The sequence below is a fragment of the Cryptomeria japonica genome, chromosome 3, assembly GCF_030272615.1.
Source record: "Cryptomeria japonica chromosome 3, Sugi_1.0, whole genome shotgun sequence".
In the NCBI taxonomy this organism is placed as follows: domain Eukaryota; kingdom Viridiplantae; phylum Streptophyta; class Pinopsida; order Cupressales; family Cupressaceae; genus Cryptomeria; species Cryptomeria japonica.
In genome coordinates, this window is record NC_081407.1 from 513,157,625 (window position 1) to 513,178,795 (window position 21,171).

General features: G+C 36.9%; 1 protein-coding gene across 2 annotated transcripts in view; it reads right to left on the reverse strand.

The window, feature by feature from the left end:
• LOC131044998 (DNA-(apurinic or apyrimidinic site) endonuclease 2) overlaps nucleotides 1–5,991 on the reverse strand; it is a 119,451-nt gene extending 113,460 nt beyond the window's left edge. Inside the window, exon 1 of one of the 2 annotated variants that reach the window (XM_057978499.2) lies at nucleotides 5,762–5,991. In XM_057978499.2, coding sequence (XP_057834482.1) covers nucleotides 5,762–5,869 — 108 coding nt within the window. In that variant the 5' untranslated portion in view covers nucleotides 5,870–5,991. The remainder of the gene's footprint in view (nucleotides 1–5,761) is intronic. The other variant, XM_057978505.2, reaches the window with a different exon arrangement.
• Between the last annotated feature and the right edge of the window lie 15,180 nt (nucleotides 5,992–21,171).

Here is a 21,171-nt window from a genome sequence, read left to right on the forward strand (position 1 = left end):
CCTCTTCTAGCTTGTTTTTCTTTGCTAGAAGTTCATCACACCGTTGTACCAATGAAGCTACAGAAAACTGAGCATCATGTTTAATCACCTCATGCGTTTGCTTACCCAATTCTATCCTTGTAACTTTGTAATCAGCAGCTGACATTTCTTCAAGTGGCTTATCTGCAATGGGTTCAACAATTTCAGCTACCTTCATCTTGTTGCTATCAACAGTTACTCTGGAGATAGTCTTGGCCTTTTTAGCAACCTTGGATCTGGACTATTTTAGTTGCTGATAATCAAAGGCATCAGGTGAGATTTCTTGCTTCTTCCTTTTTGGATTAAAAGAACTAAGCCATGGAGGTAAAGCCATCAACTCTCCTTCAGTAGCAGCCGTAGGCAAAGGAGAAGCAGTTTCCGTTTGAATAACCATGGTCATCTTGGGAGGAATATTTGTTTGGATGGCGACCACGGTTTGCTCAGTAACCAATGGGCATGAAGATTGCCTCATGAATTCTTCAAAACCAGAAGTGGAGGTATCAATTTCTGACAACTGGACACAAGCAGGAATATCTTCAGGAACTTCTCGCACACTCTCTTGTTGATGATCAGGAGGTGGCTCATATGCCGAAATAGGAATGGCATTCTTAGGAGATTCATCAACAAGCAAGTCAGGAGGAGAAAGGGGCGTCTCAATGGAAACTAGGGGAATAATCTCATGAGGCGAGTCGGATGCTGGAGACTTGGGAGCATCATCTGATTGTTGCCCTTCTTTTGGATTATCCAGATCGATCACCTGAACATGAAATCGTGACTTTTCCTTTCCACGAACTGTCACCTCCTCAAGAGGAAGCATTACTGCCCCACTAACTCGCAATTTGATCCTTGTGCCCGAAGATGATGCACCTTCCTTGTTGTCAACCTGAATCTCAGACTTACGTCCTAGAGGCCCCGTAGAATCATCTTCTTTTCCAATCTTGATTTTTATAAGTCTAACAGCATTACTTTTCAGCCAAGCGTTGGTGTCAGCCAAGATAGGCTGAAATCTCTCAAGAATGAATATGCACTCCTTGTGTGACCATTGGATTAAAGGAAGTGGAGCTTCCTCAACCCTTCATGAAATATATTCAGGATCAAGTACGTGCCCATCATCAATCATCCATTGTGGAATATCCACCAAGTTCAAATCAACAACTTGCTCAACAATGAGCCTGCAGTAATCCATCTTCAGAACCTCGACCTCTGTGCGGAGATCTACCCAGATATCCTCAATGCGATGCACGTGCACAAAGGATTTTTTGATCTTCTCCTTCATACCCCGGTAATCAAAATCAGCTCTGGACTTAAACCTTTTGAGCTTAATTTCCTACATTTCGGTCTCCATGGCCTTGGCTTTAACGGATGTGACAAGAGAATACCGGCCAATTTTTAATGGGTTTGTTGTAGAGATCCCCATTCCAACCTTATGTCTGGCAGACTGATGAATGTTGGCAGCCATGATTTGTCTTCCCAACTCCATAAGAATGATCTTATCAGTTGGGTATCTAGGAAGCATGTATGGCTGCCCACTATAGCATTCGATTCTCATATAGGTGAAGGTCGGGAACTGTAGAAACAAGCATCCATACTCACTCACTCTTTCCCATGCCTCATCTGATACCCTTTTGTTCTTCAAAGTTATGTCAAACTGACACATGAAGTAACCAAAGAATGCATCTTGGACTCTTCTGAAATGCAATCTACTGGGTCTCAAAGGCAACTGATCATAATATTCCCAAACTGGTATAAGCGAGCGATCACCCTTGGTAGAAAGACCTGGAAAATGTCTAGGTGATGCTGCCAAGTACACCAAATATGAGTTCATGTAGAAATTCATGGTGGAAGAGACTGCTGAAAGTTGTTCACACAAGGCATCGCTGATGACTTCTCCCCATGATATATGATGGGACTGCCTTATGAACATGATGAACTAGTACACCCAGGGCTCAAAAACATTAGAATGTTCAAGGCCCATTATCCTGCTGAGGAGGGTTATGATGTCTCCTATTTCCCATTTGAAGTCACAGCAGTACAACTTAGCCCACCTTGAGAAGGCGGCTCGAGGCTCATGGATCCACCTGTTGATATGTCGTTTACAATCTTTTTCCCTTTTCACAAAATACTCAATTGCACTCTCTTTGGAGATTTCCATGTAAACAGGTGCGGGAGGTATTCTGAAGACCTTCTCAATTGTGTCTGCATCAAGGCGGATTATTGCTTCGCCATCATCATTTTTAATAATTCTTGTTTCCTTGTCAAAGTGATGGACGCAAGCGAGAACAAATTCAGGTTCTAGGGCAACCACCGGGAAAGAAGATGCGTGATGGATATGGCTGTCCAACAGCCGCTGCATATTGCTATCTTGTGGATCATCAACCCTCTTGACAAATTCTGACATGTCTACATGCCCTATCTCTGTATCTCTGATACGATCCAAAGGAGAGGAAACTTGGGAAGGCGCAACTTCGTTTTGGTACTTGTCATATTTGTACTTCATCTTTTTTGGAATTGGAGATGACGGCAAATCTGACATTGATGGACAACCTGGAATACTGTGATGAAGACTTAAAAGCGCTAAGGCAACATCATATTCAGCCGCAAATAACATTTTTCCTTCTTTAAATGGAAAAAACTTCGACTCTTGAACTTCACGATTTTGTGAGAGAAAGAGGGGAAATAAATGGAAATGGGGGAATCTTGACTTTGACCAATTTTGGATCTTGGGGAAATTTTCGCAAGTATACAAGTTGGAAAGGGCATACATGCAATCGGATTTTTAAAACCCGAATGCAAGTACACTTGTAAATTTGCAAATGGAGAAATGGATGGAAAATGAGAATTAGACGTGCGGAAAATGACGAAAATGGAAAGTACGGATATGGGTAACATGAATGGATAAAAATGGGAAAATCCAGGAATGTCATTTTCATGAAAATGGAAAGAACTTTTCAACATGTAATCTGGTTCTTAAAACCCGATTTTGAAAGGAAAGGTTTTTCACATCTTTTCAACTTGGAATTTTAACCAAAAATGGTTAAATTCTTCAACCGTAAGGGAAGAACAAAGATTTTCAGCCAACTTGTAATCGGGATTTAAAATCGTGAATACAAGTAAAGAGGGAAAATGGGGAAGATCAATGCAATTCAAAATTTGCTTATCAAGGGGGAAAATCTCTCTCACAAAACCGATTTTTGGGGCAAGAACAACATATTTACAAATTTACAACTAGAAAGGAAAATAAGAAAACAAGAAAATAAGAAAATGAAACAAGAAAAGAAAAGAAATCATACCTTGTTTCAATCTGAAAATGTCTCTCCAAAAGATAATCAGTCTTTGGAAAAAGGAAGAAAAGCTCTTTAAAAGAGACAATCCGCAATGCCAAACCCTAGCCACGTTTTTACAAAAACGCCTAAAACTGAAAAACGTGGCAGCAAATGCATGAAGAATCGATCAAATAAGGCTCCTAACCCCACGTCTAGGTAGGAGAGTTAAAAACGATTTAGGAGATTGAAGATTCGTGGCACTTTCATGAGGTAAATCGTGGCATTTGAAGAACACGTTTTTGCTGTTTTAATGCCTTATGACCAGCAAAAACGATTACCATGTGGCGCAAAAAGAGTTTCCAAATCCATGAAAATCGCTTTAGGATTCAAAACATCTTCCTCCTAAAATCTCTCCTCAAAAATCGATTGAATCTTTCAACAAATTCGACTCCAATAGCTGGTTGGGTTTTTGAAAAAGAAGTGCAAGTTCGATTTTGCATGCACTTGTGAAAATCGGGTTTCTTGAATGAAATAGCAAGTTTAAAATTGCACTTTTTCACTAACAAGGCAAAAATCGGGTTTTTAAAATGCAATTACATGTTTAAAATCCTCAAAAATGCACTTTATAGGCAAAATCGGGTTTTGGGGAGAGAATAGCAAGTTTTAAATGTCACTTTTCTCATTCCTAGGCAAAATCGGGTTTTGGAGAGAGATGTGCAAGTTTAAAATCACTTGTAAAGGGAAAATAAAATCCCTACAACAAGTTATAATTCACTTTGCACACATGTAATAGGGGTTTAAAATCCATATTACAAGCAAAAACCATTAAAGTAGGGGTTTTAGAAAAGAATTACAAGTTTACTTGTAACTTAACCAAAAAATCCCTATTTTAACTGAAAAAGCAAAAAAGTATCAAGGGGGAAATAAAAAGCAAATTACAAGTTTTTATTTTTCAATAAAGTGCACTTGTAATTAGCCAAAAATTTCCCTACAAAGACCAAAACAATGGAAATCATTAAAACTTGCGGTTCAAGGAAAATTCTCCACCTGCAGTCAGGGAAAAAAAACCCGAAATTGAAGGAAAGACATAGCAAACGAATCCAGAATGCGACGAAATTCGAAACGTAGTTCGAAGATGGACTGAGGATTAAGCCAGTCCAAGGATTAGTCGAAATTCTGCCTCGGGAAGCATGCCATAGAGTAAAATTTTTATTTTTTTCACAAAAATTTTATGTAATGGTCCTTCATTTTTTAAAACAAAAATGAAGACAACAAAACTCAGAGTAAACATGATCATATGACATTATCATAAATCGATCATTATGAATAGGATATCCCCATGCAATTTATCCAATAACTTATTAATACGTAGAATAGGGTATTGATTCTCAGTCATTCTTATTTAGTCTTGTGTGTTGTCAGCAACACACCCAAGTTCCTATAAAATTTAGAACACTGGTTGTAACATCTTAAAACTCTCAATTTTATGGCAAATGTTTATTATGTCTATTCTGATTAAATTTAGAATCTTACCTTTTGGTGATAATTTGTTTTTCTTTGTCATGGTTTTCTGTTCTCTAGCTTGAAGTTGAGATTTTTCACTTCTCATCCTATGGTTTGTCTGTAATTTAGTTTTGCATATATCTTCTCCTTCTAAAAACAATGTTTTTCTCGCTTTTGTTTTATTGTAATTATTTTATAGCTCATACATGTGGTGTCTGATCATTTGATAGCTTTTCAAAATTAAATTTTAACTTGCTATTTATAGACTTCTCAAGTTCTCAAAGTTTATGAGATAAAAACACTTGTCCCCAGCTCACCTCATGCTTTTTCAGACTTCTCAAATTCACAAAATTTATGAGATAAAAACATTGTCCCCATTTCACCTCATGCTTTTGCAGACTAATTCTATCGTTAAATGGATGAATGCTTTTAATATCGTCCACAAGACCAAACAATAGCCAGCAAAACAAAGCATTGAACTTTCAATATATATCTTTTAATGTTCTTCTCTAACTGAAGGTGGACGTGCCAAGTGCTACACCCTCATCCTCTCTATCCCTAGGCGCTGTTTTATTTACTTCGATTTCCGATGTGTTTTAAGGATCACGAGATCGTGACGCTTCCCGCGATCCGTGTGTTTCCAGGAGTCAATTCTTTTGTGTGTGTGAAGCTCCGAAGCCTTGCCTCCCATAGTGAACTCGAATACAAAAAAGTGCCATTCTTTCATCCTCTGTTTTCCTTGCGCTTTTTATGATGTACAATGGTCGACGCAGACACAGTTCGGGCTTGCTTACATAGATTTTAAATTTTCTATTGTTAATCTCAATAGGAACACTTGTTAATTTTGAAATTTCATACAGAAAAGAATTTAAATTCTGCGATGGTGATGTGTTGTGTTTTTCTCAATGTTAGATTGATTTGAGCTTTTGCTGTATTCATTCAGTGATAGTACAGTAATCTTTTTATTTTAAATGTACCTGGAGGCATATGATCTCCGCGTTGAGGGAATTAAGGAATTTGGCGAGGGAGCCATGAAAACGTATGCGCGGGCGAAGTCCATTTACATTGTATGTAACAATCTTCATCGTCTCCCTCGCACAACTATCTCTATAATAGGTAGTATTCTTAAGGCATCGCAGCTCCCATTATATTTTTTCATCGATATCAAATTTTAGATTCACCAAGTACAATATATCTGTGATTACGGTTTCGGTGGAAAGTTATCCGGGGCAATAAAAGGGCTGAATTTATGCAAGCTCTTACCTACTTTAGAATAGGTGTCATAAAGTAAAGTTATTGGAAAAACAATTGGGTTGTTGGTTATATAAATTGTTCTTTATGGTTATATTATTGGAGGAGTAACTGTCATCATTAGAAAGAAACCAAAAACATCTAATCATTAGTAGTATCGAAGTCAAAACATGTAGTAGCTATTCAGTCAAAAAAAACAGCATGGTAAGACTTGACTTACCAGCATGCCATGTCAATGCCCCATGAGCTCTTATCATGCCATTTAGTCACGTCGCAAGATGTTGTTGGCAGCAAAGGACAATGTCTTGTCAAATTGAACGCTCAAACAGTGGCATCTTAGGTTGGAAATAAATTGTTGCAGTTAGTGAAAATCCAACCAACGGTAGCAATGCTAGCAAAAAAAATTTTAAAATGTCAACTTCTAAACAATAAAAAGGAACTTGTTGTTTATTTGTTCATTGTACACCACATTTGACGTTGAGTGAGAAAACACGAAACGAGTTTGGAAAACCTAACGCAAGCAACTGGAAATCTTGGTGACCAGGTGTATAGAGCTTATGATTTCGTTGTAGGTGACCAAGAGTGTTAAGTTTTTGTTGATAGGAGAGAAAATTCTAATACTATTTAGCGTTGCCCCATGTTTTTACGAGTTGTAGTGGTGAAGCTGAGTGAAATTTTTGTTGCAAGGTTGGCTTGTAGAGTGGTGACTGGTATTGGAGGCGGGTTATGTGGGAGATGCGGCACAAAACAAACAAACCAAATAATGTATATCTGCCCATTATTTTTTGTTATTTTACAATTATGCTCAAATGTGAATGAGGATGTGTTGTGACTTTTTCACACATCGCCCCATTGCAAATGGGGACCCCCTCTTTCTTGCTTTCCAGTTTTTGTTAGTTTAGGGTTTTGGCAGTCAGGTGGCAATTTTGAGCTTTAAGTGCCCAAGTCTTGCCCTTAGATGTGGTCATATTCAGAGGTCTTCAAGATGCAAACAATGACAAATCTTTAAGTTTTGATGTCATTAGGATCAAAGAATTGAAAAGATGTTAAAATGTTAAAATGATCCTAAGTGTCATTTATTTTTTCTAGAGTGTTGAAGTTGCAACTTGCCTTCAAAATTTGAGCAAAAAATGTTAAAATGTTGCAAATTGGTGTGAATTTTGTGTTAAGGTGCTAAAAGTCCCTATAGGAGTCGCTTTTCCACTCCTGGGAGGTAAAATAAGTAAAAAATGCACAAAGTCTCGATGTACTTCTATTTTCCACTCCTCAAATCTTTATGAAATGTTAAAAGTCCTAATGTAAATAGAATTTCCAAGGCATAAAATGATGAAATGGGGTAAGTTTGGACTTTTAGAGTGTGAAAATCAACTTAGTCTCGATGGAAAATGTCTTTTCACTAAGCTATTAAGGCATAAAACCAAAAGTCTCGATGGGAGGAATTCTTCCACTCAATTACAAAGATGAAAAAAGATGAAAGTCCTGATGGAGCATGATTTTCCAATCCATTTTGAGCACGAAAGTGTTAATTTAGAGTTGAAAGGATGAAAGTCCTAATGGAGGTCATTTTTCCACTCTGTTATCCTTGTTTTTGTTTCAGAGAAAACAAGATAACCCCCTAAGATTTTTTGATAAATTCGTCCTCATTTATCTGAGGTTAGTGTTTTGAGGCATTTTGGTTGCCTCATTGGTCCTTGAATACTTAGTATTCAATCTTAAAATCTCACTTTATTAGTTAAAATTCAAATTTTAACTTAAAAATGAGTTTTTATTGCTTTGGTGCAAAATCAGTTTATAAGCCCGATTTTACACTAAGTTTGTTAGTTTGGTGTAAAGTTGGGGTTTAAACCTAACATACACTTTGGTTTTTAAGTTTGGTGTAATTTGGACTTGTAAGTCCGACTTACACTGATTTTGGGTCTTATGGTGTAAATCGGACTTACAAGTCCGAATTACACCATTATTAAGCATGATTTAGCATTTATTTCTTGCTAGAGTCCATTTTTATTTGGGCTTCCTCTCTCTCTTTTTCTTCGATTTGGTCATTCATTCTTTTTCATTTAGTGTTCGCGTGAGCTTGTGAATATTAGCAGTGAGGCTTAAATCATCTTTTTCTTGGTATGTGCTTTATCTCTTTTCTTGCATGCTTTCACAGTCTTCTTTTTCTATTTCATCTTAGCTTTATTGTTTTTGAGTTTTAGTGGATGTTGGAATGATAATCCCAACATACACCCAAAATATCTTTGGATGTATGTTGTTATTTTCATTTTGTTATTCACATTTCTTTATCTGCTTTCTTATACCCTAGTTTGATGTGGATCAGGTTTGGAATCCTGACACACACCAAAGGCCTAACTTCAATGTGTGTCGAGTTTTAACCTAATCCACATCTTTGTTCTTTGCAACGCCCTTCCCATGGTGGATGGTGGGTTCATGACCCTTTCATGCACCAAAGCATCACTCCATGGTGCATGTTGGGGCCACGGCCCCGTCACACACCATTCCTCTACTAACAACACTTTCCCATGGTGTTAGTTGGATTTGTATCCCCGACTTGCACAATGATGCTTTTTTAGGTGTGAATCGGGGATACAAACCCGACTAGCACCAAAGACTTTTTTTGTGTTCTCAACACTTAGATGCATATCAGTATTATAACTATGATATGCGCCTATATGTTTTGATCTTCCTTTAGTGCATATCGGGGTTATAAGTCTGATATGCACCCCCTTTGAGTTTTTTATTTTCCCTAAAGTGCAAATCAGACGTATAAGTCCGATGTGTACTTCTTAGTATTTCTCACTACTTTTAGGTGCTAATCGAACTTATAAGTCCGATTTGCACTAAATGTACACACTTGCAAATTGGGAATATAATACCAATTTGTGCTCAATCAGAGGCTTTTGTTCTACCAAATGGGATTTTTGAAATCCATGTAAGGAGGCTAATTGGCTCAAATATGATGATGACCTTTTTCAATGTTGCAGTGCAATTATATTCAAATGGCGGAGCCATCACCAACCAAAAGAGAAATGAAGTTCAAAAAGCAAGAGCTTCACCCAATCTTTCCTCCTTCATCTGTATCATCCAACATTGACAATATAAAGAGATACAAAAATAGGACATGTTGATCTTGATGAATTCTTGAAAAGAGTTAGAGAGTCGCAAGTGTCCTACAAAATGGAGCCTACCATCAATAGTGTAATTCATTTAGTTGTGGTCTTTCCTATGTTGACACAACACCCTGAGTTTGTGTTAGCCTTTGCCAGTGAGCAGGTCAATGAAGGATCCAGAGGGAAAGAAGACTCTCATTAAGCTTGATGATGATTTCTTTGACATTATTTTCAAGTGTTCACATATAGATCAGTATGCCAACATTGATATGCAATCAGCAGTGACCTCCTATGATAACAACTCAGACAAATGCAAAAGGAATATCAATGAGAATTGGTTGAAGACTCCAAGGCCCACAATTGCAAGGTGGTCTAAGACTATTCCCCAAAGTGACTTCATTGAGGAAGTCAATGATTTGATTACTCTTCTTAGTAGATTAAAAGGGCTCCCAAGTTCAAATTCAAAGTGAGAAAAGGTAAGAGTCAAGGGGAATCATCTACCCAAGATACTTGAGCTAATGATGTAGATGATGAATAAGATTATGAAGGTGAGCAAGAGGATGAAGAAGAGCTGGAAAAGGAACAAGAATAAGAAGAATTTGAAGAGGAGGGATTACCAAAAATCTCAAGTACTTCCCAGTCTCCAGAGACATGAGAAGGTGTTCATCCTACATCATATGATGCTACAGGTACTACTTCAGTTTTAGTTTTTGACACTATTCCTTTTGGTTCCACTATTTCAAATTCATCTTAAGCTCTTGTGATCCATATCATTCCTTCTACAACTACCAATAAGTTTGCCCTTGACACACCTCATGATAACATTGAGAGTGTATTTCTTCCTAATCTGTCTAAGGTAACTCCTTCTATGTTGGAAGATTTTGATAAGTTTATATTAGAAACTCAGCTTCCTGCTAAGGTTTATGTTGCTCAAAATCCACATGTCATTGTTACATCCACTCCACCCATTGTTACCACAAGCATTTAGTCTCAAGAATTGGAATCATAAGTGTTAACCGCTAAAGTGGATGATGATACACCTCTGCCACCTTGGCTAGTGTCTAACACTCCCAAGAGAAAGAAGCAAGCCATCTCTCCTAATGACTTTGATTTCAATCAGTTGATTCTTGCTAATCCCAAATGTACAAAGAAGGCCAAGACTTTATCTAAGGTGAAAGTGGATAAGTTGAAGAATAAATATGTAGAGATGGAAATTCTTCCTCTAGATACATATTTTGATCAAGTGCAGCCCATGGACTATGTCATCAACAAGATAGACCTAGGCAAGTAGACACATGAAGGAACAGTGGAAGATTCTCAAGCGTCTTTCGAGCATCTTGTAGCAATGTTTAATGAAGAAAAGGTAAAGAAGGATAAATTGAAGAAACAGGTAGATCAACTCAATGATGTCTTGATTGAGATAACCAAGTCATCAGAGATAGTTTAACTAGTCACCTCATCAATGGATAAACAAATCATCAAACAAGATGAATGGGTCAATTCACCTGGGAGAATAATTGGTGAGTGGATGGATAGATTGTTAAGTTAAGGGACTCATCTCTTATGTTCACCAATTACTCTGATAAATAATCTTGAAGATGTAAAATCTGAGATGGATAAAACTTTAGATATGTTCTCAAATGAATTAGAGAGATATGAGAAAAACTTCGACTCTTGGTTAAAGTTAGAATATTTCCAATTAGATGTTCTGGTTGACAATGGAGTACTTCCTTCAAGAGATATGTATATTGAACAAAGGGAGGTACTAGGACATCAAATGCACGTCTTGGAGGCACTTATCAAAGATATGAGAAAAGCTCAGAAGGCATGTAATGACAAGGGAAAGGACATCATTGAGAAGATATCAACATTTCCTTGCACCTTCCTTGATGAGAATCAAAAGCCTTTTCACGAAGATGTCATTATCAAAGAATACAATTTGCTTGTTGGTGAAGAAGTTGATAAACGAGTGTTCTCCTTATCTTCAATTGATAAGTTAATAGATATCCAAGTTAATCTGGATGATTTAGCCTCTCTTTTGAAAATGCACAAGAAATGTTGCATGAGCCTCAGAGATTCCATTACTCGGGTCAAAGTCATTACAAGCCATACCAAGGGACCTGATGAAGAACAAATGAAGGTAGTTCTACAGAAATTTGAGGAGTTCATGAAACAAGATCAAAATGGAGTGTATGGTGACACTTAGTATTTTTTACATTAGAGAAGTTGTAGATGCATTTTTGTAATAAGACTTTGACACCTCAAGTGTGATTTTGTATCTAAGTTTGTACATCTAGAGTATGCATGAGTTCTAAGTCAAATAGGACTCTTCTTTGATTTAGTCATAGTTTTCCTAGATTATCTCATTGCACCTCGCCTATATATATGAGGTTGCTTATTTTAATATTTATCTTTAATCTTATGCAACAAAAATCTATCAAAGTGAAACTTTGTGTTCCTATTGTTATTTTTCAAACTTGATCAAATAATAAGAAATCTTTGGCATTCAAACTTTGTGTTGGATTCATTGTGTTTGTGGTGAGAGCATTCTTACTAAAATATTATTTTTATTAAGTAAAGGTGTTGTGGAAAGATATTGTTAAAGAGTAGAATAAGTGTTAGCTTGTGAACTTTGTGTCATATTTCAGCTCTTGTTTATTAGGATTAGTAATTAGTGAAAGAGATAACATTTTGAAGACTTTGAGCTTCGCCTTGTTATTTTCAAGAAAGTTAGCTGAAATATGATAAGATAGCATTTCAAAGACTTTGTGCTTCATTTTGTCATATTGGTAGAAGGAGATAATAACTTGATGACTTTGAGCTTCATATTGATATTTTGAGAAAATATTATCAAAAGTTGTAATAAGGGATCAAGATAAAGACTTTGTGCTTTGCTTTGATTTTATTAAATAACACAGTGGGTTACAAAATTTATTTGAAGAAAGGTTGACAAGATAATAGTGACTGGCAAGCCTTTGAGCTTGAACACTATCTTCTCGTCCCAAAGAAGCAATAGAGGACTTTGAGCCTTCACGGAAAATTTGCTTCTTTACTTGCATTTTTATTCACATACTTTAAGTTATCTATTTGTAAATTTAAAGTTCTATTAATCATTACTGCTCTCTATTGTAAATTCTTCCTTGAAAAAAGAGGAAAGCATAACATTTATTCTAAAGAGAGAATAGGATGATGTACCGCTCATGTTTAGATTAGAAATCATAGTGTGTATTGTATTCTAGATTAAGAGAGTAGTAATAAAAAAGGGGGAGATTTCCCTTATAAATTAGGAGAGATTTAATCTGACATACTGTGGTTGAAACCACAATTTTGTAAACTTCCCCAGTTCGCAAAATTCTCAACCAGCACACTCCAAGACTTACTTTGCAAGTGATTTTGTGGAAAGTCCTGATGACTCAAGAATTTCCACTCAAGACAAAGGATGTGTCCCAATGGAGGTCATTTTTCCGCTAGGCCCACAAGAAAAAAAATGCATAAGGAAAATGAGTCCCGATGACCCACATTTTTCCACTTAGGGGTAAAATGACCAAGGTAAAGTGCAATTTGAGTGTTCCGATGAGGTTCAATTTTCCACATGAGGAGAAAATGATTGAATGATTGACATTGATTTTCCACCTAGAGGTATTTTGCTAAGTTTGATGAGATTTTAATGAAAAAATGAGTCTTGATGAAGGGTGAATCTCCACTTGGAGGTAATATGTCAAGTTTTGAGAAAATTTGTGTGTCCAAATGAGGGTCAAATTTCCACCTAAGGAAAAATTATCAAGATGGGGCAAAGTTAACTAAAAAAATTGATGTCCCTATGGCCCACGATTTTCCACCAAGGGCTAGAAATGAAGTTTAATGATTAAATTTTGGGGACAAATAAATTGCAATGGGGATTGATTCTCCACCATTGCATTTGATGGATGAACAAAGTAAAAACAAAGTTAAATTTTATGATCCCAATACAAGTCAATTTTCCTATTTGGCTGCTAAACACAATTTTTATGCCATATGCATTGTGTGGTGAAAAGTGAAGGTGAAAGGTTGATTAAAAATGCATGCCCAACATTATAATATTATTAATAACTGATTGATCTAATGCTTGGGGAATTGGAAAAGCAAGTTTTAAGTTCACCATTGCAAGGAAGGGAGTGCAATTTTGTTTAAGGCACTAAATGCCTCTCCATCAGAGGTCACTAGTATTGGAGAGGTGATTTTAGGAGGTGCCATTGTTAATTGAAGGAGTTGCAATGATTTTACTTGCCCTCATCCTCAGGCCAAGATGTCATTCCCAGCCATTAATCCAAACCAAAAATATGTTTCTTTCCAATTGATTGGGGGCATATCACTCCAAATATATGATGTTGCCATGAATGACAACATTTCCAACCATTAAAATCCAACTTGCATAGGTGTATTTAGACTTCAAACTCAGAAAATCATACCTAGAACAACATATTAGACATCAAATTACACCATTTTCTAAGTTTAGGTAGGATTTTTTAGACTTAGGCATCAAGATCAGACTTATTTCAAGTCTGAAACTCAAGTTTTTAGAGGGTGATTTTCAAAATTTATGTTATGTAATGTTGAATTTTTTTATTTTAATGATAATACGTGTTTGAAATTATTCCAAATTAGAACTTAGGAAAATTCTAAAAAATAATTATTTAAGGTTATTTTACAAGGTTATTGACTTCTAGCTTTGTACATGTACATGTCAATGGCGGGATAGCTGCAAGGAAGACTCAATAGAAGAATGTGCTTGAAGGATACTATCTGGAGTTGTTGATTTCTTCCAAGTGGAAGAAAGTTGGAGGTACGAACATGGATTACCTAGATAGGAAGAGGATAAAGTAGAGAATGTATGGAACGAAGAACCATCTACCCTCTCCCTTGGTAGTCAACATCATGAAGAATGTAATATATCATGCAGTTGGCTTTGCACCGTCTATACATTACAATGAGATTATGGTTGAGTGTGCAAGGCACTATGATCCATACACTAGAACAATCAAAACACCTAAGGGGTTGGTGCTTGCATACCTAACCGAGGAGTCAATACGAGAGGTATTTGGAATCCCTAGATACCAAGAAATGCAAGAAAGAACCAAGTTACCCAAGAAACTCATATGTTGAAATTTCAAAGAGGAGTATATCGACTTAATATTTCTACTCAACAAGATCATAGGAACACCTCAAGGAGCTTTATTTGAAATGTGGATGTTATTTTTCATTGAAGAGATATAAAACAGAACAATGATGATCAACTAGGCAAAGATTATAAGTGACAATCTAGACATCCAATTGAGCAGTTTGGAGAGAACAAAGATTTTCGACATGACTTCCTACATAGTCTACATGCTAGTGAGACAAATTGTTTACAAAGAATTGATATGTAAGGGCAAAGTTGGGAATAGGCCTAGATAGTACAAGGTGTATGATTCTTAATGTGAAATATGACAGGAATTATATTCATCCGTAATATGCAAAGGAGAGGGACAAGCCCATTCCATCACCTAATTGGTGTAACTTGAGTTGGTAGATTTGAGTATTTTAATGAGAGAAGTAAGTTATTTATCGAGAGAATGGGTGGACAAGAAGATAAATGAATTAAGAAGACAAAAGGCCACCTTGACTTATGAGAAGATGAGAAGTGAGGAGTCTTCTCTCAATGATGATGAAAGAATAATAAGCAATGCGAGAACACATAATGATGAGGAGAGTTGGGCTCTGAAAAGAAGAAAAGGTATGCTTGGAGGATCACAAACAAAGGGTAAGGATATTGTTAATCAAGAATCAAGGCACAAGAAGCATAGGTCTAACACTCCTCAATCTACCATGAGCTCTTCATCTATGAAGGAGAATGATATGACAAAGGATAACAATGAATTCGAGCAAAGTTTTGACACATAAATCCTACTGGAAAAAGATCAAGATGAACATGTATCAACACAATCAACACCACATGAAGATGAAGAACGACAATTAGGATATCCTACAGTTCATCTTCAGGTCCACTTGGGTGATTATATGGTGGATTTGAGTAAGAAGGTAGTAGAGGATGAGGTTAGTTTAGCCTTGAGAGGACATGATGATGATCCATAACTCGAAGATGGGATGAAATTTTCTACAATTCCCAATTGGTTGGTGAGTAGCATAGAGAAAAAGAAATTGATAGAGGTACTGTTGGCAAGAGACATTGTACCAGAAGAGATATGTGCTTGAGGAGTGTTTGGGTGTTGTCATTGATGGAAACCCTGATCAGAAGCTTCATCCGAAATATGTAGAATCATTCTACCAGAAGTTCGAAGTCTATTTTGCTTAAGTTTGGAAGGTGGAACATAGTGTTTGGTTAGAGTAAGAGTACATTGAGTAGAACTCAATTTTGGGTGCTAATTTTTCTTTGCGGTGGAAGAGGTAGTCGATTGGATGATTGGAATAGCTTAGTCCATAATCCTAGCCTACGGTATTGACTCTCGTGCAAGATTGAAGATTCGACATCCGACATTACAGGAAAAATAGGGTTATTTGGATGATTAGTGGTGTAGCGTGTTATGAAAAATCTTTGGGATAATTTTGTTGATTGGTTTCGAGTTCGAGGTGGTTGAGCCGACATATGTGAAGAATATATTCAATTTGTTTTGGTCTGCATGTGCATTTATAATCGGATTGAGCTGAATTATTTTTACACGTTTCATATTTTGTAAATGTTTTTGGAGCCGACATGTTGGTGACCTAATCAAGTGATGCGAATATATAAGACCGATTGATGCAGGAGCATCCCCGATTCGTGGCAATCTTGCATCAACCAAAAATATTTTCTTTCTGTTTTGCAGTTTCAGAATTTCATCCTGCATTCTCTGGCATTGGCTCACTGGATCTTGAGGAGTTGTATTTTTTCTTGAGGACTTGATCATCTACCTTATTCCCAAACCGCGGAGCATTTGGATCATTTTCTGGCAAGTTATCGCTACCAGTTTCTGAGATAGTTTTCTGGTACCAGTTGCCTGGACCTATTTGCATTAGTGATCTATTGAATCCCTTCCATAGCTTGTGGATCCCTGAGCATTGATTCTAATGTTCCTTGGCGTGTGGTCGACCTTCCCTTTGATCTACACTTCATCCTTTGGATTTTCTGGAGGATTTTCTTTAGCAGAGGCCGAACTTGTTATTTTTAAATGTTAGGTCTTGTTCTTCAACATTTGATCCCTTTTTGGGCTGACCAGATCCCCTTGGATTGTATAAATCATTGCAATTGAGCATTAGAATGAAGATAAGTTAAGATATAGAACATAGAAGATAGATCTTAAGATTGGAGGTCTTAGTTGTGACCTGTTCTATAATTAAGCATGTTTTAGTAGGCCAGTGAGTCAGTTTCTGTAACCCGATTGTTATCGATTGATTGTAAACAGTTTTCATGATATAATTCATTCAGTTATGCATTACCTCCATCATATCCTTGTGTTTTCGTTGTGTTTACTCTTGCTGGCAGGTCCAGATTGATCTCTTTGAGGTCCCTCCTAACCGGTGACTGCACCAAGTGATATTAGAGCGAGCTTTCGCTCTGGAGATTGCGTTGTCCTGAGAAATTTTGTTGTAGGGTGGTGGACTATGGATCCAACCTGCAGCTACAGAGGACTGGCATGAAGATTGCTCGAAGAGGAAATAGGAATGGTGGAGCGTGTGGGAATGCAAACCCTGTTGTGATGGAAATGTTGTGAGGAATTGCAGCCTGGTTGGAAGCCGTTGAGACAACCTAGAGAAGAGGTTGAAATATTAAAGATGTGAGTGAAGATGAAGGAGAAGAAGCCCCAACAAAACAAGTAAACCCACTGGCGATTGATCCAAACAAAGAAAGGTTTTTGAGGCTTTTGAGTAGGGCAAATACTAATCCTTATTTTACCCCATCAAAATATGATGGAAAGTTGGATTCAAATGAATTGATGGATTGGATCTCAGAGATGGAGAAATATTTTGATTTTGAGAACACTGCAGAAAAAAGAAAGGTGAAATGTGTTTGTACCCGATTGAAGGGTCATGCATATGGTGGGAGCATTTGCAGGTTGATAGACGGAGAAGAGGTAAAGAGAAGATCAAGACATGGGATCAGATGGTTGCTAAGTTGAAATCAAAATTTATGTCAACTGATTATCAAGTGAATCTGTTCTGGAAGTTGCAAAATTTGAGGTAGAAGGAATCTAGTGTGAGGGAGTACACTGAAGCATTTTACAAGTTGAATATCATATATGAACATGTTGATGATGAAGTTGAACAAGTTGCAAGATATTTGAATGGATTGTGGATGTCTATACAAGATGAATTCACTTTGATCAAGTTGCAGAGTGTTGAAGAAGTGTACCAGTATGTCCTGAAAGCATAAGAGAAGTTGAACAAAATACATCAGCAGAGATAGAGAGGTAGAGATGGAAGGTTTTTCGGAGGAAGCTTTCAAGGAGCAAGATGATATATCAGAGGAAGAGAAACCTGTACGGATCAGAACAAGGACAAGGAAGTAAGAAAAGAAGGTAATTCATACCGGAAGGATGATAGAAATTTCTACCGGAGGAGAGAGTCGAATTTTACCAGAATGAGAATTTTGGAAAAGATGATAGAAGACAAGATAAGCGAGTGTTTAGAGGAACTTGCTATAAATTTGGAGGAGAAGGACATTGTTCCTTTGAGTGTAAGAAGACAAAGAATATCAGGAGAACAACATTGGTGGAGGAAAGCCCCACTGGATTAGCTAATAAACTGGAAGATGGATAATTGTTGATGATGAGGAGAGCTTTGTGTCATACTGGAGAAGATTAGAAGACCTTGCAGAGGAGAAATTTGTTCAAGACTAGATGTAAGGTATCTGGTAAGTGTTATAAAGTTATCATTGATAGTGGTAGTTTAGATAACCTTGTTTCAAAAGAGATGGTGACTAAGTTGAATTTGGAAAGATTGAAAAACCCTAAGCCTTATTAGATAGCATAGATTCAGGATGATCATAAGTTGTTGGTAAGAGAGAAATGTTTGGTAAAATTAAAAACTGAGAATTATCAATGATGAAGTCTTATGTGATATTATGCTTATGGTTATTTGTCACCTTTTGTTGGGTAGACCTTGGCAGTTTAATAGATAGGCAATACATGATGGGAGAAAGAATATATACACTATTGTGGCCAATGGGATGAAGCAAACCTTGTTGCCCTTGGAGGAGCATTTGAAGAGTGAAGTTTGTACGAATGCAAGAATCTGTTTAGTGGATGAAAGGAAATTCTTGGATGGAATGAGACATGGGAATGTGTGTTTTGCCTTAGTTCCTAAGAAGACTGAGAACTTAGAGGGTGAAGAAGAACAACTAGAAGAGATAAAATATTTATTGACAGAGTATGAAGACCTTATTTCAGATAATGTGCCTGATGGATTACCGCCTGTGAGAAGTATTAGTCATTGCATGGACCCAATTCCTGGAGCTAGTTTCCCTAATAAAGCCGCACATCGAATGACATCGACAGGGAATGAAGCGTTGAATATACTAGTGCAAGAGCTGTTGAAGAAAGGTTTGATTAGAGAAAGTTTTAGTCCTTGTGCAATACTAGCACTATTAGCACCTAAGAAGAATGGAGAATGAAGGATATGTACCGATTCCAAAGCAATAAACAAGATCACAGTTAAATACCAGTTTCTATTGCCTAGGATGGATGACATAATAGACTGTTTCAGTGGAGCCAAATACGTTAAAAAGATAGACTTGAAGAGTGGATATCATCAGATCAGGATCAGAGAAGGAGATGAGTGGAAGACATCATTCAAGACAAATGAAGGACTCTATGAATGGTTGGTGATGCCTTTTGGATTGACTAATGCACTGAGTACTTTCATGAGGCTAATGAATGAGGTATTGAAGAAATTCTTGGGTAAGTTTGTTATTGTATATTTGGATGACATTTTGATTTTTAGTAAGACAAAAGAGGAGCATTTGTTGCATTTAAGATAATTTTTTCAAAGGTTGAGAGAAGAAAAGTTGCTGATAAATCTTAAGAAGTGTACTTTCATGAGGGAAGAGTTAGTCTATTTAGGATTTGTGATATCTGAGAATGGTTTGAAGATGGACCTTGAGAAAGTAAAAGCAATTGTTGAATGGCCTACACCGGAAATCATTGGAGAGGTAAGATTATTTCATAAATTAGCTAGTTTCTACCAGAGGTTCAATTCAGTTTGTAACCCTATGACTAAGACAATGGGGGGAGATAGGAAGGAATTCAAGTGGACCACCAGAGCAAACAAAAGTTTTGAATTGCTGAAGCGGAAAGTGACTGAGAAGCCCATGTTAGCTTTACCAGTTTTCAACAAAGTATTTCAAGTGGATTGTGATGCAAGTTGAACAACAATAGGAGAAGTCTTGAGTCAGGAAGGGAGAGCAGTAGCTTATTTCAGTGAGAAATTGAATGATTCCTGTAGGAGATATCCAGTGTATGATTAAGAATTTTATGCCATAGTTCAAGCCTTGAAGAAGTGGAGACATTACCTGTTGCCTAAGGAGTTTGTGTTGTATACTGATCATCAAGCTTTGCAATATTTGAACAATCAGAGTAAGTTGAATTAGAGACATATGAGATGGATAGAATTTTCACAGAGTTACACCTTTGTGTTGAAGCATAGAAGTGGGAAATATAACAGAGTTGTTGATGCATTGAGTAGAAGGATGAATTTGCTGACAGAGATGAGAGTGACAATATTAGGATTTGAGGAGTTGAAGACCTTGTATGATGATGACCCAGATTTTGCAGAACCTTGGAGAGCATGTAGAGAACCAGTTACGGTAGATAGAAGCAAGTGGTTGGATTACTTCATTCAGGATGAGATGTTATTAAGAGGAGTTTAATTGTGCATACCTAAGAGTTCTATGAGGGAGAATCTAATAAAGGAGAAACATAGTGGAGGATTAGTTAGACACTTTGGTGTTGATAAAATAATAGCATTTGTGAGTGAGCATTACTTTTGGCCCTAGATTCATAAGGATGTTAGGAAATATGTGCAAAGTTGTAGAGTTTGTCAAGTTGCAAAAGGTAGTAGTCAGAATGTGGGATTGTATAAACCTTTGACAGTACCAGCGAGACCTTGGGAAGATATAAGCATGGATTTCATACTCAGATTGCCTAAAACATAGAGAGGGAATGATTCCATATCTATAGTAGTGGATAGATTCTCGAAGATGGCTCTTTTCATACCTTGTAAGAATACATCAGATGCAGTGCATATAGCTGACCTAATTTTTCAACGAAGTGGTGAGATTGCATGGGTTACCTAAGAGAATAGTTTTAGATAGAGATACTAAGTTTGTTGGTTATTTTTAGAGAACACTTTGGAAGAAGATGAAGACAAATTTGAAGTTCGGTTCTACTTTTCACCCACAGACTAATGGACAGACATAAGTAGTTAACCGAAGCTTGGGAAATTTGTTAAGATGCTTAGTTGGAGACAAAACCGGAAGTTGGGATTTGATTCTTGCACAAGTAGAGTTTGCCTACAACCATTCAGTAAACAAGAGTACTGGAAGGACACCTTTTGAGATTGTTACCGGAGCACACCCCAGAGGTATATCAGAATTAAGAGATATCACCAGTGAAGACCAGAGAAGTTTAGAAGCAGAAGAATTTGTAGACCACATGACAACCTTACATATTCAAGTTAAGCAGCATTTGGAGGACATGATCAACAAGTATAAGGAGAAAGCAGATGAGAAGAGGAGACATAAGGAATATGAAGCTGGCGATGAAGTGATGGTGTATCTGAGAAAATAAATATTCTCAGTTCAAACTTATAACAAGTTGCAGATGAGGAAGTTTGGACCTTGCAAGATTTTGAGAAAGTTCAATTCTGGAAATGCATATGAAGTGGAGTTACCAAATAGTCTGAGTATTTCACCTATATTTAACATTGCAAATCTAGATCAGTATCATGAACCAAAATTTAGTGAGGACAACATTACAGACTTGGAGAAACAGTTGCTTCAAAAGGAACCATATCAG